This window comes from Erythrolamprus reginae, chromosome 1, assembly GCF_031021105.1.
Source record: "Erythrolamprus reginae isolate rEryReg1 chromosome 1, rEryReg1.hap1, whole genome shotgun sequence".
Taxonomy (NCBI): Eukaryota; Metazoa; Chordata; class Lepidosauria; order Squamata; family Dipsadidae; genus Erythrolamprus; species Erythrolamprus reginae.
In genome coordinates, this window is record NC_091950.1 from 162,746,193 (window position 1) to 162,768,392 (window position 22,200).

The window sequence follows — 22,200 nt, forward strand, 5'->3', positions numbered from 1 at the left end:
GTGAATTCGGGACCATGGCCCTTTTGGTTGGTCCCAATCCATGGGAGTGGTTTTAGGGGGTTTTGGCCTTGACTCTTGACAGGGGTCGCACCTTGCCACCCACCTCTCAATTTCAGTATCAAGTCCTGGCCACCAAAGATGACCCCTTGCCAACCCCTTCATCCTTACTATGCCTGGATGACCTACATGCAACATATTTAACACTTTAGGCCTCAAAGTTTCGGGTATTACTACCCGGTCTCCCCACAATAGGCAACCTTTAACAAAAGATAGTTCCAATCTCTTACTCTTAAATTCAGAAATGTCTTTCCCACTACAGTCGGTATTCCATCCCCTTAGAACACAATTAACAACTTTCATGAGAATTGAGTCTTGTTTGGTATGTTCTGCCACTTCCTTGGCAGTTGTCAGGGGGTTATCTTCTAATTCAATCAGTAATACGTCTGCAGAAGGGGCAGGGTCTTGTACTAGCTCAGGAATAGGGCATCTGCTAAGGCCATCCGCATGGTTTATGGTTGCCCCTCCCCTGTGAGTAAAGGTATAATTGTACCCAGACAAAAAAATGGCCCATCTAATTAACCGTGGAGACATGAAGGGTGGAGTTGGTTTGTCTGGGGCTAGGAGTCCTAACAATGGTTTGTGATCGGTAACCAATTCAAAATGTCTACCAAAAATGTAATTATGGAACTTTTTAACTCCCGCTACCAATGCTAAAGCCTCCTTGTCAAGTTGACTATAGTTCCTTTCCGTGCTGGATAGCGTTTTTGAGAAAAATGCTATAAGGGCCTCTGTGCCGTTAGGCAGCACATGAGCTAAAACACTACCCACCCCATAGGGGGAAGCATCGCAAGTGAGACGTAGGGGGAGTAACGTACTGTACTGTACCACTACGCTTTTGGACGTTAAGAGGTTTTTTATTCGAGAAAAAGCTTCGCTTTCAATTCTCCCCCAACTCCATGGAACTTCTTTCTGAAGCAGCCGGTGTAGTGGTTCTGCTGCTGTGGCCTTCTGTCTCAAAAAAACAGAGTAGAAATTAAGTAGGCCTAAGAAAGCCTGCAATTCCGCCTTATTTTTGGGCTCTGGGGCCTCTTGTATTGCCTTGACCTTATCATTGGTGGGATGGATTCCTTCGCCATCTATTGTATAACCCAAAAATTGGACACTTCTTGTCCCCCAAACGCATTTACCTGGTTTAACCTTAAGCCCCTTGTTCTGTAGCCTTGTTAGAACTTCCCTTATTCTTCAGTTTAGCTGGGTTTGATCCCTCCCTGAAATTAAAATATCATCAAAGTAGGGCATGGTTCCCTTGATTCCTGTTAATAAACGCTCCATGAAGCTCTGAAAAATTCCTGGGGCTACACTGACCCCAAACTGTAATCGGGTGCATCTGAAAGCCCCCCTATGGGTAACAATTGTTTGGGCTAACGAGGTTGGTTCGTCTACAGGGAGTTGTTGGTATGCCTGAGCGAGGTCGATTTTTGCGAATAATTTTCCCTCCCCTAGGGAGTGGAGTAAGTGTTGTACAACAGGTATTGGGTAGGGATGATGTTTCAAGGCTCTATTCAAGGTTGATTTGTAGTCTGCGCAGACTCGCAAGGAGCCGTCCTGTTTAAGAGGAGTTACAATTGGGGTTTCCCAGGGAGCTTGATCTACTGGGACTAAAATGCCCTGATGGATGAGTTTATCCAGTTCTACATCTAGTTTAGGGAGCAACGGCAAGGGAACTCTTCGTGGTTTGAGGCGGATAGGAGGCACACTAGGGTCAATGGAGAATGAAATTGGGGGCCCTTTATATGACCCCAGAGTAGGACTAAAGACGTCAGGAAATTCTCTGACGAAATCAGGAATAACAGTATGTGATAATTTATGAATGCCCGAGACCTCTATACCAAGGGGAGCCATCCACTGTAATCCTAAAAGTGAGTGAGTTGGTCCTGACACTACTAACAAAGGAAGATTAGCTTTAAAACTTTTGTGAACAATTGGAACAGTTAACATCCCCAGGACAGGTATTAAACCCCCTTGAAAATCCTTAATTATTACATTAGAATACATTAAATCAGTTTTGTTAACATGTGGCATATACAGTTTGACTTTTGACCAGGGCATAATACTATAGCTAGAACCAGTGTCCAGTTCCATCTGGCATGGTTAAGAATTAAAAAGTAAGGAAATGTTAATTTTGGATTTGTTGGCAGTTACAGTGTTATTAATGGAAATATCCCGGTTACCTCTTAAGTAGTCGCGGTTAACGTTGGAGTGATTGTTGCGGCCGGAAGGTTTGAATCCCCTGTTTTCGCGCGATTGAGTTTGGAAACGCGGTGCCCTTTGAGTTGAGAACGCTTCCTCCGGCAGGGAGGCTCTGCATGCTTCAGCGATGTGCCCACGGCGGCCACAACGGTGGCAATTGGCATCGCGGAAAGGGCAACGGTGGCAGGAATGGTTGCCTCGGCAGCCAGAGCAAGGAAGCGACTGGTGAGGTTGCCTCATAGAGCGATGAAGGTCTTGCCGGATGAAACAGCAGTCGTTTTCGGAGCTCGTAGACGGGTTGATTTCATTTGAAGAATCGGCGTGTTGCATTGGAGAAGAGATGTGAGCTACGACTTCTTGCTTGTTGTTATGTTTAAGCTCTTTCGCCGCTGCTTCAGCCACTTCCGCGGTCTGAGCTAATTTGATGACTTGTTGAAGTGAAGGTTCCTCTTCGGTCAGGAGTTTGTTTCTGACAGTCGAATTCCTCATTCCGAAGATGAGAGCGTCGATTAGGCGTGCTTCCGGGTTTTCGAAGCGGCATTTTGACAGCACGGTTCTTAGGCGCGTAGCGTATTGGTTGATGCTTTCAGCTTCCAGCTGGCCCATTCTTGAAAATTGGTGTCTGTAGACGATCGCCGGCTTCGTTGGTTGGAAATGGGCGGACAGCTTCGTTTTCAGGGAATCCCAGGAGATTGAATTCGGTTAAAGTCTGGGCGAGATCGAACATCTCCGAGCCACAGTAATTGAAAAAAATTGCTCTCTTCCGGTCGTTATCGGCGTCCCTCATGCCGGCAGCCTTGAGGAAGACGTCGAACTTCGCGAGGTAGGCGTCCCAGGTAGACTTCTCCGGGTTGAAGTATTCCGGAGCTCTTCCGACCGGCAGGGAATCCATTGCGGCAAGCGAAGGCTCGTTCTTCCGTCGTCGCCAAGTGAAGAGTCTTGAGACAGCAGCTACGAGACGGTTCTTTATTAAGCTCTTTTTGCAAGTGACTATCAGCTAGAACGCGTCTCAGCTGGGCAAAGAAAACCGGCTCTATTTATACAGTTTTTCTTCCCGCTCAAAACGAGCTGTCAGCGCCTTAACCAATCAGGCGCAAGCTATTAGCATACTTTCCCTGGTAACAGTTTCCACAGACATAAACAGAGTATTTAACAGAGGTCTTTAACCGAGTGGGGATTATCTGTGATAATTTGATTATTCAGTTCGTATTTGAAGTTCAGATTCTTCTTCCCAATGTGTAGGACAGAGCATTTGCTAGTTGAGATTTGGAGTTGCCATTTTGGTTCTCCAAAACTGGTCAGAACCTGCTGAATACCACCTCTGGTTCAATTGTGGTCGTAAGTTGAGAAACACCTATATTGAATTAGATTTTATTTGAGTGAGCAATTATTAATTTTCCTTTCCTCTCTAATGTAATACGCCCAAACTCAGTTCTGTTCCAAATGTTTAAAAATGCTTCCCTCCTCCTCCACAACATGTATGTGCAAGTTAGGATTCTGGAAATGGATATTTTAGCAATAGTATTTAGACCTTTATACCACTTCATAGTGCTTTTACAGCCCTCTCTAAGCGGTTTACAGAATCAGCATATTGCTCCCAGCCGGTGGTAAGATTTTAACTGCTGAACTACAGCTAGCAGTTAGCTGAAGTAGCCTGCAGTGCTGCACTCTAACCACTGCACCACCCCGGCTCTTACCTTATTTTGTCCTAACTCATGAGAGTGAATGTGTAATTTAGCATTTGGGGCTTAGACTCCAACTAAATCATGCACCCATTTTCCTGGCCAAATGGTTTTACCTTTGAGCCTTATGATATTGGAAGAGACAACTGGGGTTTCAAAAGAAAGATTTTATATTTGTGATGCCAAAACCATTATCTCTGCCCTGCACTTCTCTTTTAGGGAAATTCTATTTGCATTGAAGAACACGGTCGTTTTGTTTGACAACCACAGCCATTTTGTGAACAAACAAGCTTTGCTGGCAGCCATTTTGTGATCGTTTTGTGACAATACCCAGGAGACCTCTCAAAATTTAAATTGTGTCCACTAGGCCCAAAACCACATTTAAAGAAATAAATATCCAGATAGACTGATAGAGTATCTGAAAAGAAAATATATAATTTGGCATATTTGTAAGAGAGATAATGAAATCATGAACTAATTCCAGTTAGAGCAATGCACTACCCTACTGAATAGCTTCCATTCAGGTCAGAAATGATTAGAAGTGCATAATGAGGAACAATTACTATAAAATATGCTATTCTTCCTGCTACATTCCTGAGAGCCTGATCAAAGCATGTTGGGCTCAGTTAGAATCCCCTATTCCTATTCTTTGGAAAATACATTTCTAGAATATCTGGTAAATATATCTGGTATAAACTGTGCATCATTGATTAAATGCATTGCAGATAGAAAAGAGAAAGGATGTAATTTCTTTTTAAGGCTCATGTACCAGCCATACTGTAATTAGTAACACTGAGATTAGGTTCATACATTGCACTAAGCGATAATGTGATTTTTCTTTTCGGTTTTTTGGCTTAGCATATTAGATTGTAAAGCAGTATTTATGCCTTAACATAGTGTGTAAATCCAGCCAATATATGGATGACAATTGACTCCATCAGAAATATCTCTAAGACATATTTTAAGATGCTCTCTTTAACATGGGCTAAAATCAAGCCAACTCCCAAATTAGCATTTCAAATTAAACTAAAATATGAAGGAGGGGACAATCGGCAACTCCTTGGCTGATTTTGATCGCTGAATTTTATCAGGGTTGTTGTAAACCTATGCAAAAATAATACAATATCTTTCTTTCACCCTTTAGCCATTGTATGCTAACAGCACAGATGTTAGAAAATTAAGAATAGGTAGTCTTCGATTTGTGACCAAAACTGAGCCCAAAGTTTCTCTTACTAAGCAATATTGTTATTAAGTGAATTTTACCCCATTTTACTTTTCTTGCCGGAGTTAAGTGAATCACTGTAATTGTTAAATCAGTAACTTAGTAAAGTGAACCTGGTCTCCCCACTGACTTTACTTGCTAGAAATTCACAAAAGGTGATCACATCATCCTGGGATATTGCAACCATCACAAATATGAGCCAGTTACCAAATGTCCAAAATTTGATCATATGCCCAAGGGGATGCTGTAACGGTTGTAAGCGTGAAATTTTTTTAATAAATCACTTTTTTCAATGCCAACTTCAAACGGTCACTAAATGAAAGGTTATACGTCTAGGACTATCTGTGTAACACAAAAAACATCTAGGTCTAAAAACTGTAATCACTTAATAACTGAGTCCCGGAGATATTCTGGTCCGGTGCTATAAAGCCCTTCATGGCACTGGACCAGAATATCTCCGGGACCGCCTTCTGCTACACGAATCCCAGCGACCAGTTAGGTCCCACAGAGTTGGCCTTCTCCGGGTCCCGTCAACTAAACAATGTTGTTTGGCAGGATCCAGGGGAAGAGCCTTCTCTGTGGTGGCCCCAACCCTTTGGAACCAACTCCCCCCAGATATCAGAGTTGCCCCCACCCTCCTAGCCTTTCGTAAGCTCCTTAAAACCCACCTCTGTCGTCAGGCATGGGGGAATTTACATTTTCCCTCCCCCTAGGCTTATAAAATTTATGTATGGTAGGCTAGTATGTATGATTGGTTTCTAAATTGGTTTTTTTAAAATTAACTTAAATATTAGATTTGTTTACATTGTATTATTATTGCTGTGAGCCGCCCCGAGTCTGCGGAGAGGGGCGGCATACAAATCTGATTAATAAATAATAAATAATAAATGATGAAGAGGTTAAAATCTATTAAATTTACTATAAAGCCAAACATTCACTGCGCTATTCATAGACATCCATGAAATCATATTTGGAAGAATATTCTTTGATTTGCAGAATTTACTAAAATATTTGCTTTGTTATGGTATAAGCTGACAGTGTAGTTTGTTGTTTGACACCTTGACCCAATTGGGAAAAACATTGCACAACTTTACATTGGTTATATTTTTACTGATGGAATGAATCCAGCAGCTTTTGCTTCTGAACCCTTCAACAAATTAGAAGCAACATGAGAAAATATTATTTTACTGAAAGAGTAGTAGATGCTTGGAAAAAAACGTCCAGTAGATGTGATTGGTAAATCCACAGTAACTGAATTTATACATGCTTGGGATAAACATATATACACATCCTAAAATAAAATACAGGAATAGTATAAGGGCAGACTAGATGGACCATGAGGTCTTTTTCTGCTGTCAATCTTCTGTTTCTATTATAAGAGAATCAGGCACCATTTAGCCAGCTATCCTTGTGCAAACTATTTGCACCTCCCTAATTGTTAGGTGTTGTAGCTAATTGCTGAGCCTAAGTGGGTTTTATTGACTTAACAGTAGTGCTCCTTTTATGATTGCTGTTCTAACTTATTTTGTGAATCGTTCCGGGGAATAGATTTTTATGGCATACAGATTTCCTAAAGAAACAAATACCCAGTTAAATATGCTTGTTGGCCTATCCCAGGAGTGAAATGCTCCTGGTTCACTCATACCTGTTGGTCATCGGAGAGCTAGTCATGAAGGCAACATAATAATAATAATTATAATAATAATAATTTATTAGATTTGTATGCCGCCCCTCTCCGAAGACTCGGGGCGGCTCACAACAAACGATAAAACAATATATATAGGCATGAGGCTCCGCCCACCTTTCCAGACACCGCCACTTGGGTTCTTTTATCTAAAGCATTTTGTGCATGCACAGAGGGTAAAATAACCCAAATAGTGGTGTCTGAGTGGGTGCGTGGAGCCTTGTGCTGCCTTTGTGACTGGGTCTTGACGACCGACAGGCATTAGAGCGAACTGGGAGCATTTCACCTCTGGACTATTCCCCAAAAAATGACTGAAGGTTGAACATTTTCTGATATTTGGTATATTCCTCTTTTTTATGGCATTGGCTTATACTAATGTTAGTGTGTTTGTCACACAGATACAGGTGAGTCCAAATGTGGACTGTGAAAATGGTACTCTCTCACTGGGTTTAAAAGTATATTTTAGGGCTGGTGGCTATTAAAGTAGCATTATCCCCCAGTTTTTGTTTTTTTTAGTTGCTCGTGCAACATGTAATCCTACTTTTTCAGTCCAATCCCTCTTCCACTACTTATGAGTGGCTCTTCTTTGCTATAGATATTTTAAGATTGATTTTTTTAAAATGAATGTGCTGCAGAAAAGAGTTTTTGTCCCTCATGCAGGGGTTGGGAGAAAAGACTGTCTCTGCTTACATTTATCCACCCCGAGTCTTTGGAGAGGGGCGGCATACAAACCTAATAAATAATAATAAATAATAATAAATAATAATAATTTATAGTATTACTCAATTCTGATGGAAACTCCAATCAATAGTATTAGGAGGAGGTGGTACACTGCTATAGAAGTGTAGAAGGCTGCTTCACTGCATGCTGGCATACCATACAATACTTGGAGGGAATAATATCTTTATAGATCAGGGTTCTTTAAACAAACTAAAATAATGCAGTAAATAGTTCAGGTTCCAAAATATTTCCATACATTTTTATTGTGAAAACAGCAGCAGTGCCAAAATTAGGAAAAAGTTTCAGCAAATGCTGGGTAATCTGCCTGGGAACTAACAATGCACATTGATAATCAAAGAAGATATAGCAGTAGCAGAAAAGATAAATAAAGGAAAAAGCAGGTGGCTCTTTGTGTTGTGCTCATCATTCCCAAGCTGATAAAATGCAGCTGCTGACATGAGAGAGGTATAAAAATTTGATATAGCCTTCCTCAACCTGATGATGTTCTAAAACTAAATTAATGTTTGTAGTTCAGGGTTGAAATGAGGGATCCTTGGCACACTTTGAATTTGTTGCTTACTTGCAGACGTTTCATTAGCCAAACGATCCCAGTCTAGTAGAAAACTACAGACCAATTTCTCTATGCTGCATCACATGACAAATCATGGAATCAATCATAAACCAATCCATTACCTTCCATCTAGAAACTAACAACCTACTTTCTAAGAAACAATTTGGTTTCAGAAAAAAAATATCCTGTAACCTGAAACTCCTACACTGCAAAAACCTATGGATTACACATCTTGATCAGGGCAAATCAATAGATGCAATTTACATAGACTTCAGTGGTTCACGATAAACTGCTTCTAAAACTGAAATCCTACGGCATCTCTGGACCCCTATGTGACTGGATAACTGTATTCCTATCAAACAGACAACAAATGGTCAAAATAGGGAGCGCCCCATCTAATCTTGTTCCTTTTAACAGCGGTATACAGTACCCCAAGGCAACCTACTAGGACCAACATTCTTCATACTCTATATAAACGATCTTTGTAATCACATTACAAGCAACTGCTCTCTCTTCGCCGATGATATAAAACTCTTCGACACCATCGATAACACCAAGACCTTGACTTGGTGTCAGAATGGTCAAACATCTGACAACTCCGAATCTCAACCAACACATTGTCCTACACATTGACAAAAAGAATCAAACCCTCAATATAAGCTGAATAGACAAGACCTTGCAAACAACCCTCACTCTGTAAAAGACCTTGGAATACTCATATCAAATGACCTAAATGCCAAAGGCCACTGCAACATCGCCAAAAAGGCTTCAAGAGTTGTTAACATAATCTTATGCAATATCACACTAGTAACCCACAGCATAAAAAACTTTTGCCAGACCAATCCTTGAATACAGCTCATCTGTCTGGAACTCACACCACATTTTGGACATAAATTATTTATACATTAGAAATTGTCCAGAGATACTTTATAGGAAGAGCCCTCTACTCTCTACTCACAACAGAATATCTTAATGCAACCAGACTTGAAATCCTAGGTTTAGAAAGCTTAGAACTATGTCATCTTTGACACAACCTAAGCATAGCTCATATGCTACAATGTCCTTCCTGTCAACAATTACTTCAGCTTCAATCACAACAGTACACGAGCACGCAACAAGTACAAACTCATAGTAAACTGCTCCAAACTTGACTGTAGAAAATACGACTGCAGCAACTGAGCAGTCAATGCTTAGAACTCGCTACCTGACTCTAGAGCTTCATCACCAAACATCCAAAACTTTTCCCTTAGGCCGTTAACCTCACCTGATTCCTAAGAGGTCAGTAAGGGGCGTACATAAGTGCACCAGCATGTCCTAATGTTTCCCTCTTATTAGTACCCATCTCATGTATATAAACAGCGTTATATCTATGTATACTATCAATATGTACTTGACAAAATAAAATAAATAAAAACAAACAAATAAATAAATTATGTAAATCAGCAGTGCTGCTGCTGTTATCATTTGGATAATGAAACATCTACAGGAAAATAACCAAGGACGCTTCAAAACTAAATTATCTCTGATCTCAACCATACACACATCCCAACTGTTTTAGTTCCTGTTATCTTTGGCCAATTGGGAGATTTCCATTGATGGGTTCCAAATCCCATCGCTACCGGTTCGCATGCATGCCACTTCTGCACATGCGCAGAAGCATCTGGGTTGGGTGGGCGGAGGTTCCTGATGCTGCTACCGGTTCACAGAATTGGACCGGACCAGTAGCAACCCACTGCTGGAGATTTCTGGGCACCAAGTGCAGGAGTTCCATATATGCTGAGGGCAATAGCATAAAAAGGAATTTAAGTTTTATGTAAAAGAGAGAATTTATATGCCTTTGTGTTTTGAGGCATGGCAGAGGATCATTGCAACCAGATGTGGCAATTGCATCTTGCTTTGACGGCTTTCAAACAGAATCAGATAAATTCAGGGAGGACCTCATAACTAAAAGGGGAACTCAACACTTCAAAACATGGTGGATGTTAAAAGCACAGCTTTTTCCATTATGCCTGGTTTAGGAAGAACTCAAAGGAATGAGATAGAAGAGTAAAACTAGGGTGCACAGGTAGTCTGATCCATCAAATCAGCTCCCAACAATATCCAAGCCTATGTAAGAGATCTAAAGTCTCAAGGCACTTCAGAGCTAATATTTAATATACTTTTTAGAATACAACAACAGAGTTGGAAGTCTTCTAGTCCAACCACCTGCTAAATCCTACACCACTTGAAGTGGTGTAGGTTGAAATCCTAGACCACTTCAGGCAAATACTTCCAGTGTTGTTGGAACATTTTTTATGAGTGTAATTGGAAATGAGAATGTACTTGTCTGCAAATAGCCCATTCTGTATTTAGAATCAGTAAATAATAGTTACATCTCAAGCAATAGGTGTTTTAAATGAACAAAATAGAATCAAGTAAGGAAAAAAACACCTTTTCCTGATTCCAGCTATGTGATCAGTTTAGACACTGGAAAATTTAGCTTTCAAATACGTACAAGGACAAGTGAAATTTTCCTTCTGCAAGTAGTCTGATGCCAGAGGCTGGCATGTTAAAGGCTCACTCATCTGCTTAACTTCAGCGCCATCTGTTGCAACTTCAGAGAAAATGCCTGTAAATTGTTGAACAAAAAAAATAATGAGGAAAAAGTAGAGAATGAAAAATAAATTTTAACTTTCTACCATAAAAATAAATGATCAGAAAAAAAATAGTATTCTTAAAAAAGAAGAATGATTAAAGTTGTTAGCTTATTACATTGGTCATGCTGGGGGTTTTAACAGTATTCTGAACCATAATCGTTTTACAGAAAAAGAACCTTTTTCACCACCATGGCAATAAAATAATGATTTTATTATTTGGACTATTATAACCTGCAAAAGTAAAAAATTATGAGCAAGTTAGTTTTTTAAAAAATGCCAATTTTAGTGACATGACCTTTTCTACTTATTCTTCTGCTCTGGCCATATGTCCCAGTAAAATTAAGGTTCTGTGAACCTACCTAACCAATATTTTTTTCTCGCTCACTAAAGTCATGTATTTAAAGAATACCACTGTAGTCCTGTACACTGTATCATACAACAACTTTTCTTCAACTTAGCCCAGTATATTTCTGTGATGGTAATTAGGTAACTGAAAGAAAGCAGAGATTGGGTTTCTGTAAACCATTGACTGGTGAACAAACATTATGCAGTCTATGCCATAAGCCAGCTATAGACCACAATGACACAAAGCCAGAACAAAACCAACCATGTAATGATTTTGTATGATGAGCGAATCCAGATACTATCACTCTAGTAGGCATGATTTCTTATACTGGACTGCCAGGTTCAACATGTGTTTGTTTTTTTCAATCTAAAGTGCTTTTTTTTTACTCCGCTCACTCATCTAATCCATAGGTAGGATTCTCCATGTTATATTTAACTAGAAGCAAGATCTTCCTTGTCCAAGATGAACAATTTATTACACTTTTTGGAAACTATTTTTGGGAGTCTTGGAGGTTGTGAACCAATCCCAAGCTCTCATTTAGACAATGCATCAGCGCTAACATTTCAGTTTCCTGCACAGGATTCCTCAACTTTTGGAAACAGAATATTTTATAGATGTATCTTAAAAATGAATATGTACAGAGGTAGGCATCAAATACTGCAACAATTGGTTCGCCCAGCAAATTGAAATGTGCTTACGCATGCGTGCAGCATTAAAAAACCACAATAATTCACTCACAGCGTCTTCCATGCATGCTTGCAGCATAAAAAAGCACGGCAATTTGCTTGCACCCGCCTTCTGCACATGACTGTGGAGTAAAATACACAGCGATATAGTATGGGATTGTGCCCGGGTGAGGGGGGGCACTCCCACCCACAGGTTGCAACTACTGGTTCCTCCAAACAAGTCCGAACCAGCCCCAGCCCACCATTGAATGTTTAACCAGATTATGCTAAATACATGTTCATAAGTATAGGCCTCAGCATACACCTCTACACTTCCTAATCAGAACTCCTAAGCTGGTTTTCTCCCTCCCTCCTGCACGCATGCACACGTGCAGTAATGATTTTTTTTAAAAAGAAGTATACACAGTGCATGCACAATGCCGAAACTTGGCTTCGGAACATACTCAGGCTCAAAAGGAAAAAAGGAAAAGATAGTGTCACCCACAGACTGGCACTGACCGATTCAGTTTGGTGACATTATCATCATGTCACCCACTACTGGTTTGGGTGGACTGGTCCGAACTGGTCCAAACCCACCTCTCCTTGAAGATACACACACACAAAAAAAACAACACTAAAATTCAGAAGATAGATTTAGCTTAAAATGATTTTGCTACATTACAGTTGCAAAACTGTCCCAGTGGTTTGTCACTGACCTTTAAAGCTATGCTAAATGTGAAGTAATCCAGAATATAGTAGGATTTGCTTGGTAAACATGTGAAATACCAAACGCATTGTACAATTATAATCAAAGGAGCACATTAGCTCTTTCTATTTTACCACTATAATAAATGGTGCTTTCTATTCAGATCAAGATAAGCATTTATTTAATGTAAATTATAATACAGTATAAATAATGATGCCCTATATTTTGATTTTTGTTAGAAATAGCGAAAACATACTCCTATCTGCATATTATTATTATTATTAGTAGTAGTAGTAGTAGTAGTAGTATTATTTATTAGATCTGTATGCCGCCCCTATCTGAAATATCCAAGTAGATATTTCTAAACACAATTAAATTAAAATTTTAAAGTCTAATTTTCATAGAAAGTTAAACACATTTTAATCTTTTCTGTATAATCATTTATTTTATATAAAATGCAATTGCAGAGTAATTTTTGACATTTAATGTTAAACTAAACAATATTAGTTGTGGCAACTATCTGAGATGCTAAAATGAACAATTGTACAAATGCAAAAAAATGCATACTGTAAAGTTGGAAACAAGGAATATTGTTCTAAAAGATGCTTAAGGAAAATTATTTCACATCTGATAGAAATTATTATATTTTGGAATACGATGAATTCTTCTCTTAAATAAGACCACCCTGTATGATTGCATACGAAACAATGAACTTTTTAAACATTCCTTCAATGTGTATACAGACATCAAACCTCTTGTAGTATTCCATTGTAATTTATTATAGTGTCATTTGCAAGACAGCCAAAAACAAACCACAATAAAAAGATCTAATGAAGAAGATTAAAGAACATTTTTAAATTAATACTTTATTAATGAAACAGTGATCAAAGATCCATAGCCAAATACAGAACAATGTATGTATTCTGTGAACATTCATAATCTTATTCCAATTTATTTTTATTTCTATTCTACAACCAATTGTACATGCCCATGTGTGTCATAACATGAATGTTTTGCATGTACACTTTTCTATTAAAAGAGAAAATAAGGAATAATATCACCAAAATAATTATCTTATACTGACAGCAACCATATTTACAGCAAGACAGTTTGACAATAATTTCAACTTATATTAGGTCTCTTTGAATCAGGGCTACTTGCAGTGTGATAAGTACTATAGTGCCAGGAGTGAGCATTTGCATTAATGTTAACAAATACTCATTCTCCGATCAAAATAGCTGATGTTGCTGTTATCTCATAATTTTAATAGCTGAGGTTCCAACCCTCAGAGGTAAAACCATGTATGAGCAAGTCCTACATTTATTATCTGCTTTGTTTGGTGAGTCTGTTTTGCATTGAAATGTTGAGTATCACCTACTGCCAGATAAGATACTCAGTGGGGCTGGCACAGCAGCTGCTGCAACCTGTTTGGCTTTCTAACAAATAATTATTATTACAGAAAGGCACATAACTCAGCAGCATTGTAGACGGAGATATTTTATCACACTTTTCCCATGCAGCAATAAGGAAATTGCTATCCTCCAACAATTTTCAAATCAGAATTACAGGTGCTGCTGATAACAGGTGCTGAGCTGGGAAGCAGCAAAAACATGACTTGATTTTCAGATACTGAGTTGAATTCTGTTACTGATGTAGTTAGAAATAATCTCGTAAAATGAGCATACGTGAATATTAAATCATAGTTGTGCTGAAATGGCATTCAGCTGCTGCTCAAGTGGGTTTCTAAAAGAAGTTGCCGTATTTTTCGGTGTATAAGACGCAGCTTTTTACTTAAAAAGAGTGCTTTAAAAATTGAGTGCGTCTTAGACACCGAATGCCGGAGGCCAGCAGCTTGGCCCTGGGGATGGGCGGGATGACGGGAGTTCGCAGCACAGGGCGCTGGTGGGCATTGGCCGAGGAGCCCTCCCGGCAGGCCGAAAAGTGGTTCAGGCGAGCGGCTCCGCCCCACACCAGCAGCAAACTGCGGCAACTGCTGAGGCAACTTTTCCCCTTGGCTGCCTTCCCATGGTGGGAGCGGCGGGAGCATTGCTTTGGACCCTGGATGAGCCCGTCTCCCAGGACCTGTCACTGGCCACGAGGCTACTGAGGATCGGTTGCAGCTTTGCCCCTGCCGGCCATACAGCTAACACTAGAAAGCCGCTCGGGCAGGCCATTGCCCACGCTCCCTTAGCCAGAGCCACCAGTAACTCGGTGACTAGTGGCAGGTCCTGGGAGAAGGGCTTGTCCAGGATACGAAGCACCATCGCCGCCACTCCTGCCATGGAAAGGCAGCCAAGGGGAAAAGTTACCTCAGAAAAGTTGACTTTGCTACTGAATGCGGGGCGGAGCTGCTCGCCCAAGCCGCTTTTTGGCCTGGTGGGAGGGCTCCTCGGCCAAAGCCTGCTGGCACCCTGTCTTCACAAAAATGGCCCGTTTTCACAAAAACTTTCCATGGAAAAGCAGCCGAGGGGAAAAGTCTGTCAGGTCCTGGTGGACCGCCCTTTCCCTTAGTGACCCTAGCAACCAAGTTTCCCACTCGGCCCCCGTGGGGAGGAGAAGCCACTCGGATCCCTCAAAGGAGAAAGCACAGAGCAGAGGCTTGGACAGCTTATACACTGGGGGATGGATGCACGGTACAGGAACTTTTTATCTCTGAGGGAAAGTGATAATTGAGAAAGAGGGAGTCTCAAAAAGTGTTGGAGGAGGCAGGCTGTGGAGACCATTGGATACTGTCAATAATAGCCTGAAGCCAAGCGAGCTTTGGGGGGACGGTTGTTTAGGTGGCTCTTAAAGCAATGGAGGTTTTTACACTTCGGTTTTATTTTTGGCACATCATGACTGACCTCTGAGAGAGAGAGAAACAAAGGAAGAGGGCAAAATGGAATAAAAGTCTTGAAAATGAGGTTTTGTTTTTATACTTCGGGGACACAGACACACACACACACAGAGGGAGAAAGAGTTGGAAGGGACTCTGTACTGTAGGTCATCTGGTCCAGGGGTCTCCAACGTTGGCCACTTTATGACTTGTAGACTTCAACTCCCAAAGTTCCTCAGCCAGCAAAGGTGGCTGAGGAACTCTGGGAGTTGTAGTCCACAAGTCTTAAAAGTTGCCAAGGTTGGAGATCTCTGCTCTAGAAAGACTCCTTTTAAGGAGTATTTAAAGGTTTATCATCATCACTATATGTATTTCCATGCACTTCAATTGTGAAAATTGGAGTAGTCAAGAGAGGGGTCTTTGAAAACTTCATGGTATAGTAGTAATATTAAGGCAACCTCAGCAAGGATAATAATTGTAAATTATTATATCACTAGCCATTTCTGTGACTAAAGGAACAACTAACAAAATGAATTGTGGAGTTGACTGAAGTGCATTTCAACTCTACTATCTTGGTTGAATTAGAAGCTTTTAGTCTTGAGAAAATAAACAGAGTTTTTGGCCTATACTTCAGTACACAGTTACTTCAGTGTTAGATCCATGTCCTTTCTGGCTACAAAAATTGCCCATTTGATTTCTTTTACCCTTTGCAAACGTACAAACGCTTTGCACATGCACAGAGGATAAAGGAACCCAAATGCCGGTGTCCAGGCAAGAGGACGGTGCCTTGCGCTCCCTTTGAAAGTGGCTCTCCACAGGCACAAGCGAACCAGGAGCATTTCATCCATGCTGCGGAGTCTCAATGGGAATGATCAGGGTTCAGCTCAATACTAGCTTGGAATGTAAGGACTCCCTGATTCTGGGGATTTCCCATACTTAGTTCTGGATGGTGTTTATTTATTTATTGGACTTTTATGGCCATCTCTCTCCGAGGACTTGGGGCAGCTTACAACATATAATAAACAATATATAGCATCTTAGATCCAATTAATTAATTTAAAGTATAAAACCCAAAAAACCCATAAAAACCAGTCATTCCATTCGCTCAACGTTCTCTCAACACATTCATTAGCCAGGGGGCAAGAATCTAATAGACCCAAGCCTGGTGGCATTAGTGAGTTTTAAGACACTTACGGAAGGCAAGGAGGGTGGGGCAGTACGAATCTCCGGGGAGAGCTGATTCCAGAGGGCCAGGGCCCCCACAGAGAAGGCTCTCCCCCTAGGTCCTGCCAAACACATTATCTAGTTGACGGAGCCTGTAGAAAGCCGACTCTGTGGGACCTGACTGGTCGCTGGGATTCATGGGGGAGAAGGAGGTCCCACAGTATTCCAGACAGTAGCAATAGCACTTAGACTTATATACCATTTCACAGTGCTTTACAGCCCTCTCTAAGCAGTTTAGAGTCAGCATATTGTCCCCAACAATCTGGGTCCTCATTTCACTGACCTCGGAAGGATGGCATACAAATCTAATAAATAATAATAATAAATAATAAAATAATAATGGAAGACTGAGTTAACTTTGAGCTGGTGAGTCTTCAGGCAGCTTGCAGTCAGCAGAAGTAGCCTGCAGTACTGCATTCTAACCATTGTGCCAACAGTGAACAATATGAGGTCCTCTTTGACCAAAGAGTAAGTGGCAGATAAGACTGGCGTGTTTGTGTCTCTGTGTGTGTCTTTGAACAAGTTTGCATAGGGCAGATTCTTCCCCTTCCTAGACCAGGAGGAACTGCACCCAATCATTTATGCTTTGATAATTTCCTGAATGGATACTGCAATATGTTCTGCAAGGAGCAGCCCTTGAAGAACATCTAGAAACTTCAGTTGATCAAAAATGAAGCAATGTGGGCTATTGTGGGTATGCCTCGCTATACTCATATTATACTTTTGCTATGCTAGTTGCACCAAATTTCAACTGCTTATGAGTGCAATTCAGGTGGCTAACAAAGTGATTATCTACGAAGCTGTACATGGCTTATTCTCATTGTTTCTACTCATATCATTAAGCTGGGCAGGACATGCTTGTTTGTAGGTTCCAAAACCACATCACCTGAGATTAAGTTGGCTCCCCTTTTCACCTTTTGGAAAGTGTTGAAGACCTGGCAGTTTTCACAGGAAAAGCATTTTTTTTTACTTTTACATAAATATTTCAGAATAATTATGCCCATTGTAGGTATCCTCAGCAGCCACTTTTGCATTATAATTAATAAAATAAAATTGATATTGTATTTTTTATGTTTGTCAGCTACCCAGAATTGCATTTGTGAGATGTGAAGCCATATCAATTGATTAAAATATATACATTTTAAAAAATATGACCAAATACAGGTGAAAAGATGGCTAAGCAAACCCTTGTCAAAGCACAACTATAAGTGAATTGGTATTTGGTCATTCACTCTTCTGTATATAATGGAAAAGCAGATCTCTCCATTAATCAAGTTCAGTCAGATTAATCAAGTTGTCAGTCAGACCCTAGCTGGCTCACCTCAAAAAGCTAATTCGGGATAGAGTTGGTCAATACAGTGGTTCTTAACTTACCAGCACAATTGAACCCAAATTTTCTCCTGTTACATGAGATATTTGTTAAGTGAGATACTTTGTTAAGCATATCAATCTTGTTTCCTGTGTTTTAGTATTTTGTGTGAATAAAATGATGAAGATGAAGAAGAAGAAGAAGAAGGAGGAGGAGGAGGAGGAGGTGGTGGTGGTGGTGATGATGATGATGATGATAATAATAATAATAATGTCATTTAATCTCCACTGCATTTTTATAGCAGACAACAATCAAATGTGGGGTAATAATAATAACAACAGAGTTGGAAGGGACCTTGGAAATCTTCTAGTCTAACCCCTTGCTAAGGCAGGAAACCCTACACTACTTTAGACAGATAATTATCCAACATCTTCTTAAAAACTTCCAGTGTTGGGGCAGTCACAACTTCTGCAGGCAAGCTGTTCCACTGATTAATTCTTCGGCCAGCGACCGATTAGGTCCCACAGAGTGGGCCTTCTCTGGGTCCCGTCAACTAAACAATGTCAGTTGGCGGGCCCCAGGGGAAGAGCCTTCTCTGTGGCGGCCCCGACTCTCTGGAATCAACTCCCCCCAGAGATTAGAACTGCCCCTACTCTCCCTGCCTTTCGTAAACTCCTTAAAACCCACCTTTGTCATCAGGCATGGGGGAACTGAATCACCTCCCCCGGGCATGTACAATTTATGCATGGTATGTTTGTGTGTGTTTGTTTAGAAATATGGGGTTTTTAAAATATTTTAAATTATATTTAGATTTGTCATGAATTGTTGTATCCTGCTGTGAGCCGCCCCAAGTCTGCAGAGAGGGGCGGCATACAAATCTAAATAATAAATAAATAAATAAATAAAATTGTCAGGAAATTTCTCCTTAGTTCTAAGTTGCTTCTCTCCTTGTTTAGTTTCCACCCATTGCTTCTTGTTCTACCGTCAGGTGCTTTGGAGAACAGGGTGACTCCTTCTTCTTTGTGGCAACCCCTGAGATACTGGAACACTGCTGTCATGTCTGCCCTGGTCTTCTTTTCATTAAACTATCTATACCCAGTTCCTGCAACCGTTCTTCATATTTTCACTATTTTCCATATAGAATAAGAAACAGAAGGAATCAGACGGGAATAAGGGCCAGACATTCCTTTACCAAAATCTGGATTTTGCCTTGGCGCATTCCTTCAAACATCAACACCCCCCCAACTCGCCAGCCAACCTTCTGAGCTCCAAAGAGCAACTTGAGCGCCCCCCATTTTCGCCTTCCCCTTTCTTTGTAAACAAAGTGGTACGGTCCGCGCTAGATCTGGCGCGCTTGGGTGCGGGAGTGCGGTCCAAACCAAGGGAAGAAGAGGGGAGAGTAGGATTATGCGGAAGAAGAAGAAAGAGCGCCACCCAAGCTTTCCCCACTTAAGTGGGCGAGTCTTTAGTCCGGCGTGAGCGGATGTGACAGAAGAGAAGGAAGCGGTGCAGCAGGAGCAAGAGAAGACGCTGATATGGGTACCCTTAAGGGGCAGGAACATCAGCCTGCCCAGGAGGTAAAGGGAAGAGTCATCGGGTTGCTGGGTCCCTTCTTTATGCGAGCGAATCTTGCATGCACGTCCCGTGGAGGAGGAGGAGGAGGAGGAGGAGGAGAAGGAAAAACGAGTCGATCACGAGTCGCTTTCTTTCCAAAGGAAGAGGGGGAAAACAGTTTCTTTCCGAGCTTTTTTTCTTTTTGAAATTACTGTTTCTCCACCGCCTTGGCAATTTTATACAGCCGAGGACACGGGAGTCCGTGAAGTGTTCCCTCTTAAGCATTATGTCCTGTGTGCAGTGTTAGGTCTAACAACTATCTTGCTTAGCAGTAGAAATCTTGGGCTCAGTTGTGGTCGTAAGTCGAGGACTACCTGGATTTCTGCCTCATTTTCCTGCAGATCCCTAACATGCTTCATTAAATGCTCAGAGGTTTGCAATTTTTACTGGTGTTTCTGTTTCTGCGGTCTCAGTCACATGAAATAATTAGTTCATCCTTCCACAGTGGCTTGAAAATGCCTATTAAAAGAAGTCTACCCTATAGAACAGTGATGGCGAACCTATGGCACGGGTGCCACAGGTGGCACGCAGAGCCACATCTGCTGGCACGTGAGTTGTTGCCCTAGCTCAGCTCCAACATGCATGTGTGTGCCGGTCAGCTGATTTTTGGCTCACATAGAGGCTTTGGGAGGGCATTTTTGGCTTCCAGAGAGCCTGCAGGGGGATGGGGAAGGGCATTTTTACCCTCCCCCGGCTCCAGAGACGTGGAGCCTGGGGCGGGTGAAACACTAGCCTACTGGGCCCACTAGAAGTTGGGAAATAGGCCATTTCCAGCTTCCAGAGAGCCTCTGGGGGCATGAGAGAAGCTGTTTTCGCCCTCCCCAGGCATTGAATAATGGGTGTGGGCACTTGCGCATGTGTCATAGCACACGCCACACTCTTTTGGCACCCAAGGAAAAAAAGGTTCACCATCACTGCTATAGAATATAATAGGCAAAAATAACGTGTTGTATGGATCACATAACAGTGTCCTATAAATTTATTGTTGTAATCCCATTTTGCAGCAGACAAAAAAACCCCTCTCCCTTTAGTTGCTGTTCTCAATCTCATCATTTTCTCAACAACACTTTCAGAATGTCAGGGCTGTCATTTTGAGACATGACTATAGGGTACACGCAAACCAAACCAAATTTTCTGTTCCTTCCTGAGAACAAGAGGGAAACCCATTGAGCTGTGCAGATGATCCCTTTCTAGATTATTAAATAAACATTTAGATGTTTGCAGGAATCACTCACATCTTTATTACTAAAATCATGGAAGTTCAACTTTTTATTATAAAAAGAGAGAGAGTCATCCCTTCTCATTTTTAAAGGCATCTTTAAGAATTGTATTCCAAACTTTTTAAAACTATTTTTTTTAATGTTGGCTAATGGTGCTCATAAGATAACTGTAGTAGATTTTAATAAGAACTTGCTGGTCAAGAACGTTGTTTATAAAAAAAAATCTAATTTTTATGTAACTAGGATTAGTTTGATCTCAAGCGCCATCTTAGATATTCATCACTGCATTTTCTAATTAAACATTTCTTTTAGGGTTGCTTATTAAAAAAATCATGGTTGTGTAGGCTCACACTTGATAAGAGTGTTCAAATTTAGCTCCTACTGCTATTTGTACTGACTTTTGTGTTTTGGTGAAGTAGTTTTCAGTCACTGATCCATTCCCATAAACAAGCTAGCTGTTAGTTCCAGGAGAATGGCCTGAGGCTGGCATTGGGCACTGGCCTGTGAATGTAGAGAGGCTGCAATGTCCAGGTGCTGGATCTCCACCAGTGATCCTTTTTTACAATGACTGATAAGATTTAGAAGTTTACTTTTATGGTGTATAAAAGTTTGCAGAAATCCATGGTTTTCAAGTACGTATCTAGACAGGTATGGTTTAAACTATGTTAGTTAAACCAGTGTTTCCCAACCTTGGCAACTTGAAGATATTTGGACTTTAACTCCCAGAATTCCCCAGCCAGCGAATGCTGGCTGGGGAATTCTGGGAGTTGAAGTCCAGATATCTTCAAGTTGCCAAGGTTGGGAAACACTGAGTTAAACCATAGATTAACCAATGATGTTTTAAACTTGGAGTTTGTTGTCTTCATTTACATTCCTATGTTGTGAAATGTAATTGGGATTGGTACAAATGCAAAAGCATGGCACTTATTTTATTGAATTGGTAATACATAGCACAATAAAAATGCTATTTTTTCACATTTTTAAAAATATTCCACATATACTATTAACCATAACTGACTAGATACTTGAATTGTATCACTGTTTTTGAGATTGTAGTATACTTGAGGTTTTAGCAGCATTTTTGAAGAGATCTAGGTAAATCCATAGTGTTGTATATAGGGTTGTTTGAAGTCAGGTAGTATCAAATTGAATAAAATAAATAAGTTACACTTAAGTAGCTTTTCTCCACAAAGTATTTTGAAATAGGATAAAACCCCTTTTCTTAAGCATTATTTCTGTTGAAAAGACAATATATTAATAAAAACATGATATTTTCATCCAAAGAGCTCTGACGGTAGTATGGTAGTATTAAAATGAATAGTCATATAAAAGTAATAATTTGGCAATATGATAGCATTTTTTAAAGCTGTAATCTTATACACCAAGGGATGTCTCACATTTTATAATCATTGCTGAGGGAGGTACAGGACCATCCTTTGAAATGAAGACACCCAATCTTGGACCTTTTTTGAGTGTGCAGAACTGGTTGTGGTAATACAGTGGTACCTCTACTTAAGAACTTAATTCGTTCTGTGA

At 40.6% G+C, this 22,200-nt stretch overlaps 1 protein-coding gene across 2 annotated transcripts in view; it reads left to right on the plus strand.

The window, feature by feature from the left end:
- The window catches only part of CCDC93 (coiled-coil domain containing 93), a 249,195-nt gene that overhangs the window by 183,669 nt on the left and 43,326 nt on the right, over nt 1–22,200 (plus strand). The window contains exon 1 of one of the 2 annotated variants that reach the window (XM_070730997.1): nt 19,201–19,407. The exons of the other annotated variant lie outside the window; for it this stretch is intronic. Within the exon in view, the coding sequence (XP_070587098.1) occupies nt 19,366–19,407 (42 nt within the window). The 5' untranslated portion in view covers nt 19,201–19,365. Of the gene's footprint in view, nt 1–19,200; nt 19,408–22,200 lie in introns of those variants that run through there. 2 annotated transcript variants of the gene reach the window in all.